This window comes from Lissotriton helveticus, chromosome 1_1 (genome assembly GCF_964261635.1).
Source record: "Lissotriton helveticus chromosome 1_1, aLisHel1.1, whole genome shotgun sequence".
Lineage (NCBI taxonomy): Eukaryota > Metazoa > Chordata > Amphibia > Caudata > Salamandridae > Lissotriton > Lissotriton helveticus.
This window is the reverse complement of record NC_136057.1, coordinates 1,626,400,928-1,626,413,126: the sequence shown is the minus strand read 5'-3', so window position 1 is coordinate 1,626,413,126 and position 12,199 is coordinate 1,626,400,928. Positions and strand designations below refer to the sequence as shown.

General features: G+C 45.7%; 1 protein-coding gene across 1 annotated transcript in view; it reads left to right on the top strand.

Annotated features, from left to right (window-relative positions):
* LOC144829382 (gametocyte-specific factor 1-like) overlaps nt 1–12,199 on the top strand; it is a 513,976-nt gene that overhangs the window by 267,098 nt on the left and 234,679 nt on the right. Inside the window, exon 7 of the mRNA XM_078688479.1 lies at nt 955–1,015. Coding sequence (XP_078544605.1) covers nt 955–1,015 — 61 coding nt within the window. The remainder of the gene's footprint in view (nt 1–954; nt 1,016–12,199) is intronic.

The window sequence follows — 12,199 nt, the reverse complement described above, 5'->3', positions numbered from 1 at the left end:
GCCCTTCGGTTGGTATTTACTTAGTGTCCTTGTTTCTTGATTGCTGCAGTTCTAATGCTGTACCCCCAACTCCCTGATATGCCTTGGACTGCTACCCTCTGAGTCCATTGTGGAAGGGGGGTTTACTTGACCCACTTTGCAGCACCATAGTATGAAGGACCCAAGACATCTGTTGCCATCCATGGTTGCTTGCCCTGTGTGGTAACCCACTCCCGCCACCAAACAGGTCTTACAGATGCAAAGACTCATTCCCAATCTATTGCCCTGCCAAAGCACAGCCACATGCTCCGCTGTCTCCCCTCCCCATCCTTTAGAGTCTCTCCTGGCAGAAAGCCTTATTTGTTTGGGGGGGTAATAATGCTTTTGTGCATCATCTGTGTAGATTTTTGTCCACAGGTAGAGCAGGATTGTCGATAATCACGGGGAAGGCATCCATTGCCCAGAAAGTGAAGGCTTTCCACTTTATTACCCTACAGAAAACATGAAAGCTGAAGACTGGGCTGATTAAAGTGCAGGAAGACCAGAAAATTATCAGGATATGGTCACAGCAAGATTAGAGACGAACTCTTCTCAGAGACTTTCTCACACAACCTGCGGTAGAAACTCAATCTATGGTGGCTTTTTTGAGGAGTAGGAGGCTCAATCCTTTCACTTATGTGCTGAAGTGTGGGTTGTTTAAGATGAGGTGGAAGATCTACTAAAACAGTTATTGAGGCCTGTTGCCAGTTTATCACACTTTACTGACACTTAAAGTAACAGGGGGTTCCCAACATGACTACAGGTTAAGATTCAATCATTTTATGAAACGTTGAAGACCTGGAGTTACGAGTAAGGAACTAATTTCTGTCTTCATGTTTTATTCCACGCTGCCAAAGATGTTTCTGTGAACATGTACCACAAATGAAGGTTTGAGATTAAAAGTGTATAGGTGATTCTTTTTTTTTTTCCCAACAGACTTAAAGCAACAGTCTTGTCCAGCATTTATTTGGGGTGCCGTGAATTGTGCCGTAAACAGGTAAAACATGATTTTACTGTTATTGTTTTAAGCACAATACTGCAACACAATTCCTTATAGCTGTGTACACAGAAGACGTGACAAATGTAATTTCGCTGCATAGTTGATTAACACAATAGTATATATTCCTAGAAATTGAGTATTGAAAAATGTATTGCAATAATTCAGAAGTGCTGGTCAAAATGTATGTAGCAAGAAGGTACAGTTGCCCCAGTATTGGAACTTTCATAGATACCCATAGCTTGTATCATTCCCCTTCGTCGGAATGGGAGTCTCGGTAAACAAAATAACATAGCAGTAGGTACAAAAGAGAAAAAAAAGGCCTCATTCCCTTTTGTAGCATATCCACCTCTTTTTGTAAAAGAGACCAAAGGAAAACAACAACCAATCAGATTAGCCTCACCCCATAGAACCCTCCTGAGAGAACCTCAGAGCCTCAGATTTTCTTCTGCATGTTGTGCTAAGGGAGTCTCCTTTGAGCTCTGCTCACTTCAACTCTATTTCGGGATTTTTCCAGCACTTTTTCTTCAAGATTGTTAGGTGTTTCATCCAGAAATGTCTGACAAGGAGAAGAAAGCCTTCTTTAAGGCTTGTTCCACCTGTGGCAAGAAGAGGCTGTATTTGGAGGACCAAGCGATACAAAAGGGGATGATGGACGGAGAGTTTGAGCAAATCAAACATTCACCCCCAGTCAACTGATCTGGGTTTAATCCATCACCATTCTTTAGCTCACTCAGCCACCCCAGTTCAGACATGGCCATATGCAAATCAATCTTACCCTGTGCCACATGGGAACAGTCCTGCCCAAATTGCCACGCCATGTCTTCGCTGGACCACAAACAAGCATCCTGGGACCGGTTTCGGATTCATAATCCTCATCAGCCAGGCTATCTTGAATCCAGTGGCCAAGTGAGCAAGGGACTTACGTCTGAGCATACCCTGCCAACTTAGGGCGAACAAAGCGATACAAAAAAGGATGATGGACGGAAAGTTTGAGCAAATCAAACACTCACCCCCCAGTCAACTGATCTGGGTTTAATCCATCGCCATTCTTTAGCTCACTCAGCCACCCCAGTTCAGACATGGCCATATGCAAATCAGTCTGAACCTGTGCCTCATGGGAACAGTCCAGCCAGAATTGCCAAGCCATGTCTTCGCTGGACCGGAAACAAGCATCATGGGTCCGGTTTCGGATTCATAATCCTGGCTGAAGACGGCTGGAATGCCAGAAACGGGTCCTAGGAAGCTTGTTTCCGGTCCAGAGAAGGCATGTTTTGGCCATTCGGGCTGGACTGTTCCCATGAGGCACAGGGTCAGACTGATTTGCATATGGCCATGTCTGAACTGGGGTGGCAGAGTGGGCTAAAGAACGGTGATGGATTAAACCCAGATCTGTTGACTGGGTGTGAGTGTTTGATTGGTTCAGATGCTCCGTCCATCACCACCCCCTTTTGTACCAGTATGTGGAGGACCGACATAAGGACTGCATCTATTGCCTGTATCCAGATCATAAGGCTGTGGACTGCAAGATCTGCCGCACCTTCTCTTCGAAGACCCTTCGGGACTCTGAAGGTCGTCTTCTCACTTGGCTCCAGAAATTAAAGTCAAGGAAGGAATCTCTTGTCAAGTGACAGTGAGGACTCTTCATCTGCAACCTCCTCTAGAAGGTCAGTCAAAAGGGGTAGGGCTTCCCCCTTCAGAATTTCCAGTTAAGGCCTCAAAAAAGACACCCCTTGAGTCTGAGATCCAAAGTCCTAGCAAATCTGCTCACCACGGTGTAAAGGAGAGGGAAGGACTATCTACAGCTACTGCAGAGGTGGAGTCTGCTAAGGTGTTTAAGAGTCCCTCTTCTCTGTCATCTGATAAGTCTGAGAAAGGCTTCAAATCGTCGACGACTCAGCAGAAGATTCCATCGAGGAAAGCCTCAAAATCTCAGGTGAAAAAATGTACACCGTCGGCGGTGCAGTAAGCATTGATGGGAGCGTCGACGACGGTTACAGCGACGTCTACGAGGATGTAGACGAAAGTATTGATGACAGCGACGACTAAGGTGTCGTCGCCGGCAGTGGTGACTGTGTCGTCGACAAGAGCTACGACGACGGCAGGAGCGTCGGCGGTCTTGTCGATGGCGGTGTTGACCACACCATCTGGTCGTCGATGATTCAACCGACGACTATGGATTTTTTTTCGACGAGTTTTTCTCCAGCAGCACCATCGCCGACTGTACCATCGCCGACTGTACCGTCAACGACGTCTATGTCGATGGAATTACCATTTCCTTGAAAAGAATAACAACGGACATGACATCTCCAAGGAGGGAAACCCCATTGCCTCCCGCACTGTTGCTTGAGGAGGAAGATGATTCTGATGGGGATGAGCAGGATTCTTATGGCTATGCACACAGTCCTTCTCAGTTGTTGGTAAAGTGCCAAGAGACTGATTCTGAGGGCGAGTATCTTCATGAATGCTCTTAACAGCAGTCTTATTGACGTCAAGAGAGCGCAAACCAGGAGATGGTGTCAGTTCCTTCTTCCCTCTTGGCGGATCTTCATGGCATGTTACAGGATTACAGGGCCAGATGTTCTCAGGCTCCGCCTCCTGTTGCCTTCTGTCCCAGCAATACAGGCTGTACCTTCACCCATGGCTTCAACAGTAGTTTCTCCGGAATTGCCATCACAGGTGGTTTCTCAGCCACAGACACCTGTTCCAAGTATACCTCCAGCGATGCAAGAGATTCAGGATGATTCCTCGGATGAGGATCAGGATGATGACAACAGGTCTGATCAAGGCTTGGATGGGATGATTACGTGATCCCAGACCTAGCGTTAGCTAGTCCGGACCCGGTGGACTCTCCCCCTGCGGATAGTGGGGGATTTCACAAGTTAATGGAGAGAGCCTCTGGTAGATTCAAGCTACCTATGCCTTCTGTACAAACAGCGTGCTTCCTCTATGACTTTAAAGAACGCTATAGGAAGGTGATCCGGTCAATACCCATTGTCAGCCATGTCTGGGAGGAGGGTGTAAAGGCAATGAAAAATCCAGCTACAGTATATCCAGTTTTGCCACGCCTGGAAAAGTACAAGGCCCCTGAGGATGGTCCGGCATCTTTGACTGGGCAACCGAAACCGGATACAGTAATATTGCAGGCAGCACAGAGGAAGTCAAATGATCCTTCGGCGCCCCTGACAACTCCTCCTGATAAAGAGGGCAGGCGCCTTGATAATGCGGGTAAGAGATTTTCCTCTATGGGACGTCTTCTGGTGCGAGTGGCGAATGCATTGGCGATCCATGGCAGACACATTCGCCAAATGTGGTGCGATCTGTCACCATATTTGGACCAACTTCCCCAGGAGTCCAAGGTGGAAGCCAAAAAGATGTTGCTGGAAGGGGAAGCAACATCGGCATAGGTGATAGACTTCGCCATGGATATTGCCATTGCTGCTTTGTTCGCTGGCTGGCGCAGCGGTTCTTTGTCGCCAAGGATGGCTCAGGGCGATATGGTACAGGCCGGAGGTCCAAAACAAGATCCTGGACCTCCCTTTTGATGGTGAGGCATTGTTTGGCAAGCACATCGATGATGCCCTCCAGGATATAAAAAGGATACAGAGACGGCTAGGTCTCTCGGTACTCTTTAGTATCGGAAGGCTCCTTTCCGGGGGGCCAGGGGGAAGAGTACTACTAAATACAGAGGATTGTATCAACAACAACTTTACTCTTCTTATGGATCAACATCTCAATCGTATTGGCAACCTTACCAGCAAGGACAAGGCCAAACCTTGTTTTTCTCTAGATCCAATGCTAGAGGAAAGCAGAATCGCCAGGGACGTGATACTTCCAAGAGACAATTGCGGTATTCTGGCTCTGACTGCTGTACCCACCTCCCCAACAACATCTGTGGGAGGCAGAGTGTCTCAATACCTCCACAACTGGAAATAGTTAACATCAGACCGTTGGGTGCTCAACATCATTCGAGAGGGCCAAACATTAGAGTTTACTCAAATTCCACCTTCCAAGCCCCCTGCTGCCATGCCTTCGAAACATCTGCGTCCCTTTCAGCTCGAAGTTAATCAGATGCTCCTCAAGGGAGCTGTAGAGCTGGTTCCCTTATCTTAGAGAGGGGAAGGATTCTATTCCAGGTTTTTCCTGGTAAAGAAGACACTGGAGAAGTGGCGCCCCATTTTAGATCTCAGGGAGGTAAACACCCATCTCATTTCTCAATCCTTCCGGATGGTTTCACTCCAGGATATCTTAAGTCTCCTCAATCCGGGAGATTTCATGGCATCTCTCGATCTCGAAGATGCGCATTTTCACATACCCATTCACCCGGCTCACAGGAGGTTTCTTCGATTCACAGTAGACCAGAGCCACTTCCAATTCAGGGGTTTACCCTTCGGTCTTCGCTCTGCCCTGAGAATCTTTACCAAGGTGCTGCGACAGGTGGCAGCTTTCCTAAGAAAACAGCATTTTCAACTTTTCCCATATCTGGACGACTGGTTGCTGAAGGCCCCTTCCAGGGGTGCGGGGGAGGAAACAGTCAAGACATGTACAAACCTTTTCAAGAGCCTAGTTCTCACTCTCAACAGGGAGAAGTTGTGTCTCCTCCCTTCCAGGACAGCACGTTTCCTGGGAGCTATCTTGGACACGACTCTCTGCAAGGCCTTTCCATCCCTCAAAAGGCAGGAAAAGCTGAAATCCATGGCTCATTTGTTGAGAAAAAGAAAGTGTTTTTCAGTACACAATTACAAATCCCTGCTACCTCACTGCAGATTGCGGATGCGATCTCTTCAGGAACAATTAGACCAGCAATGTCAGCAAGTTCACGGCTCATTCGACGACAAGGTAGTAATTACTGCAGCAATGAAAAGGGCAGCCTTGTGGTGGACGAAGGAAGAAAACCTATCCCAAGGTCTATCCTTCGTAAGCAATCCAGCTCCTCAAGTGGTAACAACAGATGCCTCGCTGGAGGGCTGGGGTGCGGTGCTTCGGGATCTACATGTCAGCGGGCATTGGTTGTCTCAGCACTGTCCTTTTCACATCAACCTCATAGAACTCAGAGCAATCCGGCTGGCACTGCAAGCATTTCTTCCGCGATTGCAAGGGTCGGCGGTTCTCGTCCGCACGGACAACACCACGGCCATGGACTACATAAACAAAGAAGGGGGTACTAGATCTCTTCCATTATCTCAGGAGGCCCAGGATATTTGGGAGTGGGAGATCCTACACGGAATATCGCTATAAGCAGAACACCTGCCAGGGGTGCTAAACGAAAAGGACAGACTCAGCAGGCTGTCAGTCAGCCACGAATGGGAACTGAATCAGACGGTCTTTGAGATTTTTCATCGGTGGGGCAAACCCTCAATAGATCTTTGCCACCCCGATGAACAGAAAATGCCAGTTTTACGCAAGCAGGTTACACCATCGTGGGTCGTTGGGGAATGCGCTTTCGATAGCTTGGTCAAGAGCATTTGTGTGCGCCTTCCCCCCCCCATTCCAGTGATCCCAAGGGTACTCAAGAAGATCAAGACAGAACTGTGCAAGATGATCCTATTATCTCTTGCTTGGCCGACGCAGTTTTGGTTCACAGAGCTTGCACCTCCTTTCTCTGGCTCCTCCACCTCCTTTGCGGGTGATTCCGGATCTTCTCACAATGTCCCAAGGTCAGATTTGGCATCCGGATCCTCATTCTTTACATCCGACAGCATGGCTCCTGAGCAGCGAGAGTTCCTAAAGCTTCACCTCTCAGATGAGATAAGAGGTTCTGTCTCAAGCTAGAGCCCCTTCTACTAACAAAACGTACCGTTTGAAATGGAAAAGATTTTGCATTTGGTGCCAGAAGAAGGTGTTCACCCTTTCTCTTCACAGCCTCATCAGGTTCTTCCTTATCTTCTGTCCTTGGCTGAGGCAGGATTGGCTCATTCATCCATAAAAGTTCACTTGGCAGCAATTTCACGCTGCATGCGAACTGCATCTGGACCTTCTCTCTGGTCATCCAGAATTGTCAAGCAGTTTCTCAAAGGCCTGTTTTGAGCCTTTCCTCCGGTGAGGCCTCCGCCTCCCACGTGGCATTTGAATTTGGTTGTCACTCAGCTGATGAAGCATCCCTTTGAACTGATTCATCAGGCAGACATGAAATTTCTTTCGTGGAAATAGGCACTTCTTCTTGCTCTCACATCGGCAAGACGCATTGGGGAATTGCAGGCTCTCGCAATACAGGAACCTTTTCTCCAGCTCAAAAGAAATACTGTGATTCCAAGGACTAATCTGAGGTTCATATCTAAAGTACCTTCAGACTTTCATCTCAAAGAACCAGTGATTCTCAAGTCTTTCTTTCCTCATCCTTCTACGCCAGCGGAAAGGTCACTCCATTCACTGGATCTACAGCGGTGCTTGAAATTTTATCTGGATCGCACTAAAGGATTTCGTAAATCTTCCCAATTATTTATCACAGTTAGTGCTCCTCGCAAGGGCCTTCCCCTGTCAAAGCAGGGTATTGCTAGATGGATTTCCAGTGCCATTCAGTACTATCATTCTGCAGCGGGCAAGCCTCTGGAAGGTAGAATTAGAGCACACGCCACAAGATCCATGGCTTCCTCTACAGCTCTCTTTGCGGGAGTGCGAATCAAAGACATTTGCAGAGCTGCAACTTGGAGCAGCACACACACCTTCACGAAGCACTACTGCCTGGAGTCCATGGCACAGGAAGACTCGGCTGTAGGCCAGGCAGTCCTGAGGAACCTCTTCCATTGAGCGGTAAGCTTTCCCTTCTATCCCTCCTTTCTGTAATTGCACATTTTGTATCTAATGATAATACTGATTACTGTTTCAATATGTATTTCTTTCTTTCTTATGCAAGTATGAATACTGAGGTATTTCTATATTTTTGTCAAGAAATGTGCTTTATTGCTTACTGCTAGCTACTCTGATACAAGCTATGGGGATCTATACAAGTTCCAATACTGGGGCAAGAAAACAAGTTACTTACCTGTAACTTTGGTTCCCCAGTATTGTTAACTTTCATACATATTCCATGCGCCCACCCTCCTCCCCTGGGAAAGCTCAGCCTTCAGCAGATTTGGTTACTGTTACACAACAGCTAAGAAAATCGGAGGCTCTGAGGTTCTCTCAGGAGCGTTCTATGGGGTGAGGCTAATCTGATTGGTTGTTGCTTTACTTTGGTCCCTTTTACAAAACGAGGTGGATATGCTACAAAAGGGAATGAGGCCTAGGCCTTTTTTCTTTCTCTTTTGTACCTACTGCTGTGTTATTTTGTTTACCGAGACTCACATTCCGACGACGGGGAATGATACAAGCTATGGGAATCTATGAAAGTTAACAATACTGGGGAACCAAAGTTACAGGTAAGTAACTTGTTTTCTTACTTAACTTGCCAGTATGATGAAGGAAAATGTGAAAGCCATTTGCGCAAAAACAGAACAAATAAAGATGAATTTTCTTTCGCTGTACATCTGTTAGATTCATACTTGATTTGCTCCTTGTCGTCAGCCTGTGAATCTTCAGTAGTAAAAGTAAAATTGCAGTCATGACATTCAACATTGGACCGTGTGGTTCACCTTGTATGACTCACATACTGACCAGTGAAATGAGCAATGACTTCCAGATCTCAGATTTTCATAATTAAAGGAACAAATAAACCGTATTAGTAAGGGTTGGAGGTGAAGTAGCATTTGATTCTAAAAAAAATACTTTTGCTCGATAACTTGTTGGACGTTTAGCTTTTTATTACTGGTATTCAATCTTACATTCACCTGCTATGGCATATCGAGAGACGAAAGTACTCTAGACCAGTGCTCAAAGAAGACTGGTAATCTCAAGGTGTCATTTCTTCATCTCCATCTGCAGGATTGTCTTTTTCTCAATTGGTCTTTTTTATTAGTCAGAACTGTTGGATAGTCCCGCTCATTCACAGAATCTGAGAATTTAAAAAAAGCATATGTAAAAATAGAAAAAATAAAAATGTAGATAAGCTGTTTTTTCATGAGGAATAATTTTGCAAACCCTTCTGTGCGCTACATAGGTACATTTCCATTAATTTGTCTTAATGAAAAAGGCAAATTAAAAAACTAGGCACTGTGTGGAATAGATGGCCAGAAAAATACCGGATACAGTACTGTTTGTAATACAAAAATAAAACTGATGCTGTTTAGGTATGTAGACTACTGTCATTAAGGGTTGCCAAATTGACACTGCTTCTGGAGGAATTCTCTCTTTCTCTTCCAGGGGATCCTCATCAATAGTCATAAGCACATGAATATTTGCGCCCATGCACGGGACCCCGGAAACACACATCATATTTGTGAAAACCATATATGCAGATATATATATATATATATATATATATATATAATTATATAATATATATATATATATATATATATACACACTTCCTGGCGTATTCACAGATCACTCGAACACCAGAGTCAAAGCCCAAATTAAATTTCAGTGCTTAGGTTTATTTGGCGAAAAACAGCCCCTACGCGTTTCGAGGTAAACCTACCTCTTGCTCACGGGAGCAAGAGGTAGGCTATATATATATATTACCTACTGGCGGTCTCCAGTAGGTAGTTATAGTTAGAATGTTGCGATTTCCCAATGGAAATCAATCCTATTTGGAATAACTTTGGCGCCGGTTGAGGAATCGGCCTGAATTTTTTCTGCAACTTTGCTTTGCGGCGCCCCGCTCCTTCTGTGAAAGCTTGGGGGGGATACGTCAAGTGGGGGCCGAGATAACAGGGGGGTCCCAAAACGTGTTTTCCCCATGTTAATTTACATAGGGCGGTCGGTCGCACTTTTAGCTCGAACGGCTGAATGGATTTTCACCAAACTTGGCAAAATTGTAGGAACTGGTAGCCCGATGTGCCTTTGCTATGTCTCAAGATATGTGCTCCAGAGGATTTTGAGTAATTTAGGTTCAAAAAAATTTATATATCTATGGCAGCGCCCCGGTACGCGCACCAGGGAGCGCTCCGGGCGTTCCACGCGACTTGCGCACGGGAAGCTGATTGGCTCTCGGGTGTCTGTAAACATTCGAAACAGTCCGGAGCGGCCGCCATCTTGTGTCTCGGTAGGACCGAGACACAAGAGGTGGCTAAAAACAAAAGGGGGAAATGACCAAAAGGGGGCAGGGTACACCCCCCCTGACCCCCTAGGTTTGATGTGGGGGCCATAAAAGGGTCCCGCAGGAGAATTTTTTCTTTTTTTTTCGATTTTCGCGGGGGGAGCGCCCGGTACGCGTACCGGGGAGCGTACTTTGGTGAAAAATAGTGAAAATAATAGTGTAAAATAATCATTTTGAGGGATTACAGGTAGGGTAGCTCTGAAAAGAGCTTTTGGGTTCTGTGGCTGTTTTAGGTACCTACAAGTATGTCCCTCACACACGCACACAACCACACACCCCCACACCCACACACTCCCCCCACACACCTCACACACGCACATCTCCACCCACACCCAAACACCCCCACACCCAAACACCGACACCTTACACACCCACACACACCTCACCCCCCCAACACACACCTCACCCCCCCAACACACACCTCACCCCCCCAACACACACCTCACCCCCCCAACACACACCTCACCCCCCCAACACACACCTCACCCCCCCAACACACACTCACACACGCACACACCTTACTCCTACACGTACACCTTATCCCCCTTCCAACACATACACACACCTGTAACATACACCCCACACACACCCCACACACACACCTCATACACATAAAAAATCCTCCCACACACACTCCTCAAACACACACACACATTCCATACACACACACACACATACATCGCACACATATACACCCCACACTCATACACTCCTCACACATATTTCACACACCCTCACCTCCACCCACACCGAAACACCCCACACAGCCACACCCACAGACACACCTTACACACCCACACCGCGACCTACACCCACTGACTCCCTACAAGTCACACACACTGCATTACTTATCTTTTTTTGCTGTTTTACTCAAGCCCATTCAGGTATTGTTTCCTTTACTCTTTGTCCTCTCTCTTTGTCACTCCCCATGTGTTATCCTAATTCAATTTTTCTCCCTCTTTCACCCCTCTTTACTTATACTACCTGGTCTTTTCTCACTTTCCCTCATCGTTCTTCATTTATAGTGGTTCAGCCACTACCCTTCATTCTCCATTTTTTACTGTCCTTTCTTTTTCTTTTAACAGCCAATCACAGTCTCACACTATCTCTACTTTAGTGTTCTTCCTCTCTTCCTTTCTTTCGCTCTTTTAGTCATTTTACTTTTCTCACTTTCATCCAATTACACCTTCTCTATTTTTTACTATGTAATAAACAATCCCTCTGTGGTCATCTTGTAGCTCTTTTTCTCTTAACATAACTCTGTTTGTGTCCCTACCTCATGCTAACTGCTTAATAATTTTTTTTTTCTTTTGGGGGGGGCGCCCCGGTACGCGTACCCTAAGGACAAAAAATTGACAGAGATCCTTTAAAAATATAGGTTTAATTTTATAAATGTGAGGTAGTTCTGAAAAGAACTTTTTTTTAATTGTTTTTGTTTTTATATTTTTTTTATTATTTTACTGAACATTTTTTTTTGTATTTTTGAACAATGTTATATTTTTTTGTGTTTAAGGGAACAAACAAAAAACAGGGAAGTGGAAATGGCTCAACAGGAGCAAAAAAAAGAATAGAATTAGTGCTTCCTTTTCTTGTTGCATTGGTGGTTGTCCGCAGCATAATTTATTAAGGTGACACTAAGTTCACCATAACATAATGTTTTGCCACAGAAAATGCAAACATGTTTTATGGTGCCAAATTTTGGTTATATATTTGGCACCATTTGGTGTGCTTCAGGACCAGAAAGTGAGTTTTCAGTAGAGGAGGTGCTGGCCACAGGGGGTGGGTTGTTCTGAAGTTCCTGTAGTTCAGCGTGGGCTAAGTTATTTGGATGAAACCTCTCGATGTGGCGGATCATGGTAAAATTACCAAATGAATATTTCTTTAGGGGATTGCCCCTGGAGAGGACTGAGCCACAAATTAGACAGGTGACTTTGGGGGCGTTCACCTTTTTTTGGCCTTCAGGGAAGGAAAAGAATTGCCAAACATAGTGCAATTTAACGTGCCTTTGCCTTGGTGGTTCAGGCAGGAAGTGCCTTAATTGTTGCTCC